This window comes from Orycteropus afer, unplaced genomic scaffold (assembly GCF_000298275.1).
Source record: "Orycteropus afer afer isolate SDZICR_OR568_19922 unplaced genomic scaffold, OryAfe1.0 scaffold00075, whole genome shotgun sequence".
Lineage (NCBI taxonomy): Eukaryota > Metazoa > Chordata > Mammalia > Tubulidentata > Orycteropodidae > Orycteropus > Orycteropus afer.
Genome location: NW_006921662.1, coordinates 3,138,648 through 3,153,772, shown reverse-complemented (window position 1 = coordinate 3,153,772; position 15,125 = coordinate 3,138,648). Strand labels below are relative to the sequence as shown.

Below are 15,125 nucleotides of genomic sequence, written 5' to 3'. Positions count from 1 at the left end.
CCTCTATCCTAGGTTCGATAATTCGCTGCAGTGGCCACACAGAACTCACAGATTACAGGGTTTATTAGGGAAGCACCAGGCTACAACTCAAGTTCAGGAAGAACGCTCAGTCTCTCCCAGCCCAACGTCCCTCAGCCAACAGTCTCTGGTATTCAACTATGTGGATCATAATAAATTATAGATAAAATTACAAAGAATGGGAATTCTAGAACACTTCATTTGTGCTCATAAGGAGCCCATACATGGACCAAGAGGCAGTCATTCAGAAAGAACAATGGGGATACTGCATGGTTTAAAATCAGAAAAGGTATGCATCAGTGTTGTATTCTTTGATCATACTTATTCAATCTGTATGATTAGCAAATAATCTGAGAAGCTGGATTGTATGAAGAAGAACTCAGCATCAGGATTGGAGGAAGACTCATTAACAACCTGTGATATGTAGATTACAGAAATCTGCTAAAAGTGAAGACTCAATGCACATACTGATAAAGTTCAAAGACTACAACTTTCAGCATGGATAATACCTGAACATAAAACAAACAGAAGTTTTTACAACTGGACCAGTAAGCAACATCAAGATAAATGGAGAAAAGACTGATGTTGTCAAGGATTTCATTTTACTTGGATGCACAGTCAACGTCCATGGAAGCAGCAGTCAAGAAATCAAACGTTGCATTGCAAAAATCTGCAGGGAAAGACCTCTTTAAAGTGTTTGTAGCAGAGATGTCATTTTGAAGACTAAGGTAGGCTTGACCCAAGGCATGTCTTTTCAACATCATGTGAAAGCCAGACAATGAATAGGGAACGCTTGGAAGAACTAATGTATTTAAATTATGGTGTTGGTAAAGAGTAGTGAACATACCATGGACTGCCAGAAGAATGAACAAATCTGTCTTGGAAGAAACACAGCCAGACTGTTCCTTAGAAAGGGGAATGGCCAGACTTCATTCCTCAAACTTTCAATATGTTATGAGGAGGAATCAATCCCTAGAGAAGGATATCATGCTTGGTAAAGTAGAGGGTCAGTGAAAAAGGGGAAGACCCTCAAAAAGATGGACTGAAATAGTCGTTGCAACAACAGGCTCAAGCACAGCAATGAATATGAGAATGGCACACAACCAGGTAGTGTTTTGTTCTGTGTACAAAGAGTTGCTACAAGTCGAAACTCATTTGAGGGCACCTAACAACAATAAATACCTGCTTGGCACATTTTGACACTTAAAAAATAACATTTTAGTGGGATATCCTATCCTTACTATCTATGGTTAACAGAGCAAGGTAAAATAATTCCTCAATGATCACTATCAGTACAAACCAAAAAAAAAAAAAAACAATATAAATGATCTTCACATGATAATGCATCTTTTATATGACCACATTTTTCAGTGGTTATTTCAAAGAATTAAATGCACAGAGACTGAGTGATGGGAAAGATAGGATGCTGTTGAAAGTATACGTGGCAGTTCTAAGTGTGATTGCTAGTGTATATTAACATTCCCATGCAAATGCTTTTCTTTTAAAGGTAGAATGAGGCAATGATAAACTTAATTGTATAACATTTGCTACACACAATTTTTAGGAATGATGTAAAACTGTAAAACAAGTTAACATCTCAATTAGAATTTCTGCATGTAATATTATTTGCAGTGTATGTATAATTTCACTCTTGGCACTGTGAACAAAGCTCAGATATCTTAAGTCACTATGAAGGTGCTAAGAAGAATGGTCCTAGCCAGCTATGACATCAATGAAAATTTACTTATCACTGGCATCTCATATCTACTTTGATAAAATATCTCCTATCCAAGCTCTACCAGTCTTTTTCTTTTCTTGTAATGTTAGAAAGTCCACTAAGAGTCATTAAGCTATTTGACTATAAACAACAATAGATTGAATATAAATGCAATATATTCATTTCCAAAAGTCAAAACTATATAGATTAGTAATGGAAATTAAAAATCATTTCATTTTAAGGTAGAAAATGTGAAGTTTGCAAAGCAGTTAAGTTTTTTTTTTTAAACCTTATTTTTTTTTGTTAGCTGCCATCTTGTCAGTACCTATCTCATGGCAACGCATGCACTGTGCTGATCCACTGCATTTACCATTAGCTGACTTTCTGAAGTAGATTGCCAGGCCTTTCTTCCTGGTTCATTTTAATCTGGAAACTCTGCTAAAACCTGTTCACCATCATAACAGCATGCAAGCCTCCACCAACAGACAGGTGGTGGCTGGCCAGGAATCCAATCTGGGTCTCCCACATGAAAAGCAAGAATTCTACCACTGAACCACCAATGCTCTCAGCCTGGCAATCAGGAAAAATAAGCTTCTATAAAGTCACAGTATATTTTTCCAAGAAAGATGCCTTTTGAAATTGGTAAATCACAATCAAGGAAGCTTAGAATTTAAAATAAATACAAGATCAATAAAAATACATGAATGTATCATAATCACTATAATAAATGATCTCTACATTGCAGCCACATGAGTAATTCTTAAGAGAAGGTTCCACATTACTAAAACGGACAGAAAAAATAATTAAGATGTTTTCTCTGCTTCTTATTCTTGGTATTTTTGAGGTTTGTTTCTCATCTCTTATACACTAAGTCTCCATCACCAAATACGCTTCTTGACGTTACAAGAGTGACATAATAATAATGCACACTACAATGTAGAGCATGCATTCATCTAATTGAGGTTATAATAAATATGGTGCATAAGATATATATAGCACAATTTAATAAAATGAAATGTTTTCTAAAGCTCTTTTTCCATTAAAATTCTGATTACTGACAATGAAGAAATATATGAAGAAAAAAAATCTGTATTTCCTTTTATCCTAAAACTCAGCTGGGAAGTATTTCATCTGACCACAGCCTGAGGTATTCCTTTGTCACTAATTAGATGTATACTGAATATTTCAACTATAAATTGCTTAATTATATTTGTCAGCCTGCTCCAAACCAATTAATTATTTACTTGTAAAAAATCTTTGATGCAATGCTATCCAGAGGTTCATTTCTGGAATTCAGACCAAGAGCTATATTTCCTTTTCTACTCCAATTGAGCTGAAGACTTGAGAGAGGGAAACACGTTGTTATTTAGATGTACAATGATTTACACATATTATTCAGTGTAAAGAAATGAATCATGTTCTTTACAATTCAAGCATCTACTTCTGTCCTTTATGGCAGCTAAAATCACTGTCATGTTCCTTCACAAAAGAAGTTCCTATGATTCCTTCCTAATGTAGTTTAAATTTTTTTTTTTTTTAATAAAAAATTGCTTATAGCACTAATGGAACTCTGGTGCATAGTCCGTAAGGCATTTGCCTGCTAACCAGAAGGCTGGAGGTTCACTCCTCAGCAGGAAGATTGGAAAATCTACTTCCATAGAGATACTGCCTCAGAAAGCAAAGGAGGGGTCGCTATGAGTCAGAATTGACTCGATGCAGTGAGTATAGAATTAATAACAGGTGTTTAAAACATAGTTTTAGAATATCTTATGGTCAAAAACAATCACCTTCTATCAGAACACTCTTCCTTCATACCCCCATACCACTCAATAGCTTAGCAACTTGCCACCAGACCAGAGTGCAAAAACAGAAGAAAACCACTGTGACTGTTACACAATCACCCATGTCACTTATTGGTTCCTGGAACAAAGAAAGGTAACAGGTAAAAGAACCAACTTTTTGTTTTGTGTCATTTTGTTTTGTTATTGTGGTTGAGAACATACACAGCAAAACATACACCAATTCAACCTTTTCTACATGTACAATTCTGGGCACTGATTACGTTCTTTGTGCAGTCACCCTCACCCTCCTTTTCTGACTTATTCCTCCCCCAATAACATAAACTCACAGCCCCCTAAGGTTCCTATCTAATATTCTGAGTTGCTGTTTTCTCTTTGATCCCACAGAGATAGTTCTTAAAAGAGCATAATGCTCAGGGCAGACATTTTTATGAGGTAAACTAAACTACTGTTTGATTTTAAGAAGACTTCAGGGGATATTTTTGATTTAAGTTTTAAAGATTATCTCAGGGCAATAGTTTCAGGGGTTCATTCAGCTTCCATGGCTCCAGAAAATCGGGAGTCCATGAGATTTGAAATTCTGTTCTGGACTTTTCACCCTTTGATCAGGATTCTTGTATAGAATCTTTGACCAAAATGAAAGAACCAACTTTTATTCATGTACTCACTATGCATTTATTGAGTTCCTACTATGACCCAGATACTTCCCTAGAAGATACCCTGTTATGCCAATTAGGCAAGGTCCCTGCACTTAACAGATGTTTAAGCCTAATAGGGAATATAGACATCAATAAAACGATTACTCAAATAATTACATGATTATGTTAGAGCTCTAAAAGAAGTGTACTCTGAGAGCAATGACAGTTTATTAATAGCTTCAGGAAGTGATGATGTCTGACCTGAGAACTGAAAAATAAATAGGAATAAATCTGGCAAAGCTTGAGAGGGGAGAGCATCACAGAGAGGGAACTGTGTGCATGAAGGCCCTGAAGCAGGAAAAAGAAGGGCCAGTTCAAGACACTGAAAGGGCAATGTGCTGGAGCACAAAACAGGGAGGCAGGGGCCAAATTCTACAGCAAATACTTTCCAAGCACTTGCTCTGCACTCAGCTCTGTTCTAGGCACTTGGGAACTCTGACAGCATAAAAGAGATTAAGATCTAGGGGGCTCATAGTATGAATCACACAAGGTGTGATAAATTTTGCCAAATATTTTAATCTTTACCCTCAATGGGACACTCTAGGAGGATTTGAAAGCAGAGATTTTATATTTCCTTTCCCCGTAGGGACTGCTGGAGAAACAGAAGAGCGTAATAGGTATATTGGATCCTGGGGGGCCAGTTAGGAGGCTTTCACTCTCCAGGTGAGACATGGTACTACTTCAGAAGAGAGGGAGAGAAATAAAAATGGAGCAGGGTGGGGAATTTAAAAGATATTTAGAAGAAGAAGAAAAAAAAAAAAAAACAGAACTTGGTGACAGATTGAAAACGAGAGGCAAGAGAGAGAGAGAGAGAGATAAAGCAGTGTCAAAGAAGACTCCTGGTTTATAGCGTGCACAACTGGATAAGCTGTGGTGCCATTCCTTGAGTTAGGGACCATGGAGGGAGAACAGTCTGGAAGGAAGAGCCTGAATTTGTTTACAGACATGTTGAGCTACAAAGGTTCAGAATTAAAGGAAAGCTCTAGGCTAAAACTTGGGAGCACCCATAAGTACAGGGAGTTTCAACTGAAGAGAGTATAAAGCAAAAAGAAAAAAATAAAAAAGGTCAAGACTAAAGTATTGATCTGGGTGAAGGGAAAGGCAATATACAAAAAACGAGTGACCAATACACTAACACTAGGAAAAGGAAGACACAGAGATGTGCATAAGAGGTACAGACAGAAAAGACAACCCCTTTTACATATACAATACTGTATTATCAGTAATAACAAACATTAATCTATGGGTAGATACATAGGTAGACAGTCTGAGTGATCAGGTATGTCTAGGCAAAAGGGAATATACTCATAGCCATATATAAGTTTGGCAGACGATTATTTCTACCTATGTATTTGTACGTGCTATAAGAAGGTCCATATATATAATAGAGCTAACAGAGGGCAAAATTATGATAACTTCTTAGCCACAGCCAACTACCATGAAGGAGGGAGTTGTTGGGCCTGTGGGCTTGGGACCAAGGTCATGGTGGACATCAAGCTTAACTGGTTTAACATACTACACAAAAACATTGTTCTACATGGTACTTCGCAAGCGGTCATCTAAGATGCAACAACTGGTCTCTCCTCATCTAGAGCAAAGAAGAATTACGAAAAACAAATAAGTATGGAAACAATTAGTCCAAGGGACTAGTGGACTATAAGAACTTTAGCCTGTATGACTCTGAGACCAGAAGAACTAGATAGTGCCTGGCTACCACTGTTAACTACTCAGTAAAGGATCAGTGTAAGAGCTCCTAGAGGGAGTGGGAGAAAATATGGAACAAAACTGAAAATCTTAGAAAAAAGATTAGGCTTACTGGTCTGATAGGGACTGGTGAAACCAAGACTATGGCCACCATTCCTGTGGTCTTGGAATTGAATTCACTCCCATGGCTTTCAGACAGATAATAGACAGTTTATATAGGGTGAACATTTACACTAGTAGGTATATTCCTTAGAACAATCAACTATGGGAGATTAGAAGGGTAGTATTTGCACAGGGAGATAGCTCAGAGGGCAGGAATGCATGGGACAGAAGGATACAGGCAAAAGGTAGCCACAGAGAGGAAGTGGGAAGAAGGCTGTTACATTGAAGGCATTGCAACAAATGTCATTAAGCTAAATGTGTATGAACTGCTGTACAGAAGATGAATTTGTTCTGTAACTTTCACCCAAATCATAATTTAAAAAAAAAAAAAAAAAAAAAGTCAAGACTGAAACTTTAAACGCTCTATCAAAAGGGCTGGAAGAAAAGGCTGGCTCAGTTATGAAGAAAAAGGGAAATCTCCAGAGAGGAAAAATAACAATGGCTCTGAGACTCAAAAACCAATGGAGAAGTATTTTAGAAGGTTATGAAGAGCAGACCCAAGTGCTGCCAAGAGATCAAACAAAATGAGGAATGGAACAAACCCACTGTATTTCATGATAGAGGTCATTCAAGAGCCATTTCTTGTTGTTGTCATTGTTAGGTGCCGTTGAGCTGTTTCCAACTCATAGCAACTCTATCTATGCACAGCAGAACGAAACACTGCCTGGTCCCTCACCAGCTCCACAATCATTGCTATACTTGAGCCCATCGCCACAGCCACTGTGTCAATCCATCTTGTTAAGAGAATTCCCCTCTTTCATCGACCCTCTACCTTACAAAGCATGACATTCTTCTCCAGGGAATGGTCCCTTCTGACAACATGACCAAAGTAGGTGAGACGAAGTCTGGCCATTCTCACTTCCAAGGAGCATTCCAGCTGCACTTCCTCCAGGACAGATTTGTTAGATCTTTTAGCAGTCCATGGTACTTTCAGCATTCTTCACCAACACCACAGCTCAAAAGCATCAACTCTTCTTTGGTCTTCCTTATTCACTGTCCAGCTCTCACATGCATACGAGGCGACTGAAAATAACATGGCTCATGTCAGGTGCACATTAGTACTCAAGGAGATATTTTTGCTCTTCAGCACTTGAAAGAGGTCTTTTGCAGCCAACTTGCCCAGTGCTATACACTGTCTGATGTCCTGACTGCTGTTTCCATTGGCATTGATTGTAGAATCAAGCAATGTGAAGTCTTTGACAACTTCAATCTTTTCTCCATTTATTGTGATGCGCTACTTATAGGTCCAGTTGTGAGGACTTTTGTTTTCTTTCTATTGAGACGTAATCCATACTGCAGACTGTATTCTTCAGTCTTCATCAGTAAGTACTTCAAGTCATCTTCACTTTCAGCAAGCAAAGTTGTGTCATCAGTGTATCGCAGGTTATTAATGACTCTTCCTCCAATCTTGATGACACATTCTTCCTCATATAGTCCAGCTTCTTGGATTATTTGTTTAGCATATACATTGAGTAAGTATAGTGAAAGGATACAACCCTGACACACTCCCTTCTTGATTTTAAACCATGCAATGTCCCCTTGTTCTGTTTGAACGACAGCCTCCTGGTCTATGAAAAGGTTCCTCATGAGTAAAATTAAGTGTTCTGGAATTCCCATTCTTCTCAATGTTACCCATAATTTGTTATGATCCACATAATCAAATGCTTTTGCATAGTCAATAAAACATAAGTAAACATCTTTCTGATATTCTTTGCTTTCAGCCAAGACGCATCTGACATCAACAATAATATCCCTCATTCGATGTCCTCTTCTGAATCCAGCTTGCATTTCTTTTAAGTTCTCTGTCAATATATTGCTGTAACCGCTTTTGAATTATCTTCAGTAAGATTTTACTTGCATGCGATATTAACGATATCTTGGGATATTAATGATTTCTTGTTGGTGCATTCAAAACAAGGTCAAAGTGAGTGTGTCATTGTGAAAGGAAAAACAGAACCAGGGTAGTAACTGAAGGAAAAGGAAGGAGAAAGTGGGAGGATAAGACCTAATCGTTGCTTATCTTATTTGAAATAGCATTGTTTTTATTTTATTCCTCCATTGCACTTATCATTCACTATCTGTCATACATCCTACTTCATTATTTTATTATTTGTCTTCTTCGCTAGAGTTTAAGTTTCTTGAACGAATGAATGGAGGGGCACGTGTATATGTGTGTGTCAACATGTGAACATGTTTAGGATAACAGTGACTTGAACATGTTTAAATGATGATAGGAACATTCCACAAAATTGTGGATATAGGACTAAGAATAGATAATACAATGTTAAGGCTTCTGAGAATGTGGGTGGATACAGGATAGAGAATTCAGGTGGAGGAAAATATAATATTCCCTCTAGTCTAATAAAGGAGCTCAGTAGCATAGTGCCTAAGCTGCTAGGCTGAAGCTGCTAACCTGAAGCTGACGTGAAGCTGACGGTTCAAACTCACCATCCACTCCTTGGCAGGAAGATTGGGCAATCTGCTTCCATAGAGATAATGCCTCAGAAACCTAAAGAGGGGTTGTTATGAGGTGGAAATGTCTCCATGGCAGTGAGTTTTGAGTTTTTGCTAGTTTAACAAAGAATATGGTAATAGAAGGGAAGTGGGAGAGAAGGGTGGCAGATACAAGTTGGTCTAACAGGTTTGGTCATGAGAATGTGAGGACGTTCCTGTCTAATGACTACTATTTATTCCGTGAAATAGGGGTGTGATGTCATCTGTAAAGGGTAAGAAGATTTTGTGTGAGGTGACAGGGAAGAAAGACTAGTGATCAGAGCTTTAAACGGCAGAAGGAATATCTGAGTACCTATCAAATATATTTGGTTGCCACTGAATGGATTTTAACTCATAGTATCCCTATAGGACAGGGCAGAACTGCTCCATAAGGTTTCCAAGGCTGTAATCCTTATGAAAGCAGATCACCACATCTGTTCTTCCACATAGATGCTGGTGGGTTTGAACTGCTGATCTTTTGGTTAGCAGTCAAGCACTTAACCATTGTGCCATCAGGGCTCAGCTAGACACATATAAATATGTTCATGTATGCACATATTTGTATTAAGTCTACAAATAGTTATATTCATATATTGCTGTTGTTAGTTGCTGCTAAGTTGATTATGATTCACAGTGAACCATATGCTACAGAGCAGAAGGCTCCATGGGGTTTTCTTGGATATAATCTTCACGGAAGCAGATTACCAGTACTGCTAGATGGGTTTGAACCACCAACCTTTTAGGTTAGCAGTCGAGTACAAACCATGTGTGCCACCTAGGGATCTTATATTTATACATACATACATATATTACTTAATCCTCATAACAAGACTATTATTAAGTCTATTTTATGGCTGAGGAAACTGTAAGTTAATTATTGTTGTTGTTGTTGTTATGTGCTGTCGAGTCAAACCCGACTCATAGCGACCCCTCCTTGGGTTTCCGAGGCAGTATCACTACGGAAGTAGGATTGCCCAACCTTCCTTCCGAGGAATGGCTGGTGGGTTTGAACCACCAGCCAGCCGTCTGGTTAGCAGGCAAGTGTCTTAGCCACTATGCTACCAGAGCTCCCAAGTTAATTATTACAATTAAGTAACTAAATCAAGGTCATACAGTACCCCTGCTTACCATTCTTCCATTGCCATTAGAAGTTCTAGTCTAAATTAGGTTGCCTTGTTACAAACTCCATTATAACCCACACTTTCTGTTTATGTAACTTATTACAACTGCAGTTACGCAGTTCTCTATAATTGCCTGTTTTTCCTACTAAACAATAAAAACTAGAAGGCATCAACCATGTACTAGACACACAATCCAGGTCTGAGTGTCCAATAAATGAAGAAAGGAAACTAAGAGCTGGTTAAAAAAAAAAAAGCTAGTGTCACAAATGACGAATGTTGAAAACATTATGCTAAGTAAAATAAATCAGTCACAATAGGACAAATAATGTATAATCTCACGTATATGACATAAGCACATAGATAGACATCAAAGATTATTAGTGGTTATCAGGGATAGGAGGAAGAGTGAAGAGGGAGTTTTTGCTTAGGGGACACTGAATTTATTTTAATGGAGGTGAAGTAATTTATAAAAGGATGACAAGAATGGCTGTACAACTTGAAGAAGGATCACTGTCACTGAATTATATGTGTAGAAATTGTTGAATTAGTACATGTTTTGTTGTATACATTTTCACCACAATAAAAATACTTAAAAAGCTACAAATAGGCATAACTATTGTATAGGATAATTTGGCAGTAGTAATTACAATTGAAAATGTGTACATCTATAATCCAGCAATGCAATGTATAGGAGCCTACTGTAACAGAAATAGGTTGTTGTTGTTGTTGTTGTTATGTGCCATCGAGTTGGCCCCGACTCATAGCGACCCCTCCTTGGGTTTCCGAGGCAGTATCACTACGGAAGTAGGATTGCCCAACCTTCCTTCCGAGGAGTGGCTGGTGGGTTTGAACCGCCAGCCGTCTGGTTAGCAGGCAAGTGTCTTAGCCACTATGCTACAGAAATAGGTAACAGAGTATATATAGATATAGCTGAATAGATATTAACAAAGTTTTGCACCAAGTTCTGTTTGTCTGAATGTAAAACAATGGCAATAATTCAGCTGTCTATCAATTAAGCAATAGTTAACTAAATTATGATGTATCTCATGATGAATACATATATTGCATTAATATATATTTTATATTTATATATGCATGCATGTATGTAAAGACAGAAAATAAAGTGGGGAGATTTATGCATATGAAAGTTAACAGTGGTTAGCTATGGGAGGTGGGAATGAAGGGAGCAAAGAATTTTCACCACTTGAGAAAAGTAATACAAGGCAAGAGAGCCTTTCATTTTATATGATAAACAATATAAACACTAACTTTATTAAGTTAAATAGAAAACTCCTAACTATATGTACTATTCTTAACACATCAATCCCTAAGAAGATTAAATCAACTTGAGGAAGGAACAAGAAAAATCCTTCAGGTCAGATCCTCTTAACTTGCTAAATTTTTCTCTTTGAATACAATTTAGGTCCTCAGTAAGGTCTACAATACACTGCAGAAGGTATAGAGAAATACAACCAGGATTTGAAATATTCTTCTCATGTGAAACTGCTTGCTATGGAAATTGGTATAACTTTGTTATGGCTATTATGATGAAATTGTTATAATGTCTATAGGTTTGACAATATGACTTTCAACTTTTAGAGGAGCTTCAAGAGGATCTGGAGAATCTGACCCAGAAAGTTATTGATTAGACAAATTAATGCACCTATAATAAGAGAGGAAAGAGGTACTATTAATAATTCTTTAAGGAAGAGTCACTTCAGTCAACATTAAGGTCTACACGATCTTAAGAAATCAGCTAATATCTTTTACTCAAAACTTTTTATCCTTAATAGGCTTTTACTTCATAAAACCAGTTGCTATCAAGTCAATTCTGATTCATGGCAATGCCATGTGCTGCAAAGAGCACACTATATAGGGTTTTCATGGTTGTTATAGTAAGGTACCTCTGGGGTTTTGGTCACTAGCTTTAAGACATTAGCTGTGAGCTTAACCATTTGTGTCACCCAGGGATTCCTTATACATGATAAACCCATTGTTATCAAGAGTCAAGCTCAATTGACTCAGCAACCCTACAGGACAGAGTAAAACTGCCCCACATTGTTTCCAAGGCTGCAATCTTTACAGAAGTCAGTTGCCATATCTTGTTCCCACAAAACAGCTGGTGGGTTCAAACAGACAGCTTTTTGGTTAATAGCCAAATGTTTAACCACTACACCACCAGGGCTCCTTCTTTTACAACTCAGAAGCCCAGGGATACTCCAAGGGTATAATTAACAATTCTACTTTAAACATAGCAACAGTAAGTTACTACTCATTACCAAGCATAAAATTCTGTTATTCTGAATCTATTTACTAGAGTCACCGGGTCAACTGATAGAAAAGTTTCTTGATAATGTCAACCGATGATAGGATCCATTTAAATAATGGAGCTGAGTTCACCACTGCAATAAATGTAAGATCACCCAAAATCTTCCTTCCCATTGGCCTGAAAAATTTGACTTTGGTGAAGATGGAGGTGACAAGGCTACTATTTATTAGGCTCTCTGATCTTGCATTAGTTGCCTCAAGTAGTGAAAGGATAGACATATCCTTCTAAGGTACATGTTATTTGCTCAGGCATGCCTTGGCAACTGGCCAGGCACAACAACTTGTATATGTGGAGCAGGAGTAGAGAAGGAAAAAAACTAATTAGACAAGAGGAAGAAACTCTGGATGGCAATCAAAACGCCAAATCATCAACTTCTCAATCAAGGGCAAGACTGTATAAATGAAGTTGTCTCTTTATTTCAGTCTACCTTCAGCAAATACTTGTCTAAGAATGGTTTGCTCCCTTCTTCCCCACTATAATTAAATAAGTCTCATATCTAAAGGTTTAGGCAAATAATTTTATATTAGTTGTTCTCTATCGTAAGGACTATTTAATTTGTTTTTTTATCTCTCATCTTGACAGATGGCTGTTTTACATATTTGGCATTTTGTATTTGTATTTCTTTTTAAAACTATGACTATAAATTTTTATTGTTCCTAAATTGTCAAAGATGAATTTTATTGGTAGTTAGCTGTTTAGGCTAGTGGTGGGAAGTCCCCTAAAATAGAAAATCAGATAACTAATTAGAAGTGACTCACTGTGTAACTAAGGGACTTCAAACAAATAGTCAGCTTGATAGTATTCTGTGATAATAAAAATATTACCTTCCTTTTATGTAGTGTTTTTATAATTTAGAAAGCACTCTGTTAGCACTGGGGAAACTAAGCCTAAGGGAAGTTAAGGGACACAGAGTTTAAGGGGCTGATACTGGACCCATAACTTCTGCCAGAGAATCTGTCAACTCCTTGATCAGAGAATCTACGAACCCTTTGAAATGGAAGGCAAAATTGAGTGTACATCAACACTTTTCTGGGGATAATGTTAAGTAGAGAATTTCAAAGAAGATTTAAATAAAATTTTCTAAGGGCCACTAGAGGACCATACATGATGCGTGTATCAGACAAATCTAATTTTAAATTCCAGTTCTGCCATTTACTAAGTAATTTTAATTATCTTCTCTAATTGTGAAGATTAAATAAGATAGTTTATATAAAGCACCTAACATTGTTTTTTAAAAAACTACTTATAATAACTCTGTGTAGCAGAGATTACTAGTTGTGCCCCATTTTTTATTCAACTCATCTTTCACAGCAATAGCTCAGTTGGGCACACTTAACAAACACTACATATTCCAGCCAGATACATTAGATATTTGCAGTTAGGCATCTTCATGAGACTAAATTATGGCCAATGGAATGAAGTTGAAAATGTTGCGTGGCAGCACCCAGGAATGTTCCTTAACAGACCTTTTGTCCCTTCATGCCTCGCAATGGGAACATGATGTTCTCGAACTAGGCTGGGTCCCTGAGAATTTGATACAGCAGAGCCTGTACTTTATGTGACATAGAAATAATAATAGCAACAACTGTCATTGCATAGCCTTGTAATGTGTGAGGCATTGTTCTAAGCACTTCATAATTAATTAATCTAATCATTACAACAACAGAATGAAGTTCAATTTTGAGAAAATGTGGCATAGGCACAAGTAACTTGCCCAAGGACAATCACATGCAGTTGAACTTAAACCCAAGTATTATGTCCTCAGAAAAGAAGTTAACTAATTTTTAAGCAGTCAAGTCAGGGTTTGATGTTCAAAGTCTAACTGCAATGCCTACTTTCACCTCCAATTGATCACACCCAAGCTGCTTACAATCTCTCTCTGCCCTATTGCCATAGCTCAAGGGTGGTCTGCTCAGAGAAATCATGCTGCAAAATTTTAGCTTACAGGAGAAAAGTATCTTGGCCTATTTCCAAGTTGGTTTTGGGATGCTCATATATTTAAATTGAGTCGGGGCCGACTCGACGGCAAACAACAACAACAAGTGTAGACTTCACTAGTCTACTTACTTAGGAAGTAAACCAGTTTAACAATCATTATCAACACTTATCATTTATCACATATGAAGCACTGCATCGAAGGCTTTAAAGTAACTAAATGCCTGCATGTTAAGAGAGAAATCTATAACAAAAATAAAACTAAGACAATTAAAATAAAAAAATATAACTAACCTTTATCATTCTGGATAGATCACCAGCATCTGCTAATTCCAAAACTATGTTTAGTTCATTATCTTCAATGAATGATGCATAATATTTAATTACATTTGGATGGTTAAGTTGCTAAGAAAAGAAAACAGGCATCGAGAAGTTTACTAACGTACATTCCAAAGTCACTGATAGTTAAACTTAAAAGCAAATGTACACACTACATTTTATTTTTAAATTATAGGACTCTTAATATGCTAGCATATTTTTCTTTTTGTGAATTTTAAAACAAGTATCATAATTATGGAAAGTGAAACTACGTATTAATTAGTTTTATTTTAATACTATTTATTAGAAACCATATAGTATATTATGTACTGAAAACTTTCAAAAGTACAACTATGTCCAGTAAATAAATAAATATATATAAATGACATGGTTAGATGACCAATTACTAAAAATTATATCCTTCAAAATGAGAACTGTTATTTGACAGTACTCAATGATATTCACTCTCCTCCTTTGAAGTTAGGGCTGGTCATAGTATAACTCCACACAGTGGTTCAAAAACTAACTGGAATCTACTTTATTTTACCTAAATATTGCTCTGACAACAAATAAATATACAGAATTTATCCATATAGGTAGATACATAAATTCCCTAACAAAAATTTAACCTGGCAAAAGTATATGCATCAGATCGAGATTCATTTATAATTCTTCAATCTTTAAACAAGTCAACATAAGATAAATTATTCAAAAATTATTCCAGAGTATACAAGTGATATTCTTTTCTTTGTTCTACTTTTTCTATGTTTTCCCCAAAATTTTTATGATGGTCTATGATTCCTATAATAAAACTTTATTTATATATATATA

At 36.7% G+C, this 15,125-nt stretch overlaps 1 protein-coding gene across 1 annotated transcript in view; it reads right to left on the bottom strand.

Annotated features, from left to right (window-relative positions):
- Positions 1-15,125, bottom strand: part of NEK7 (NIMA related kinase 7) — a 124,001-nt gene that overhangs the window by 56,408 nt on the left and 52,468 nt on the right. Inside the window, exon 4 of the mRNA XM_007941090.2 lies at positions 14,271-14,381. Coding sequence (XP_007939281.1) covers positions 14,271-14,381 — 111 coding nt within the window. The remainder of the gene's footprint in view (positions 1-14,270; positions 14,382-15,125) is intronic.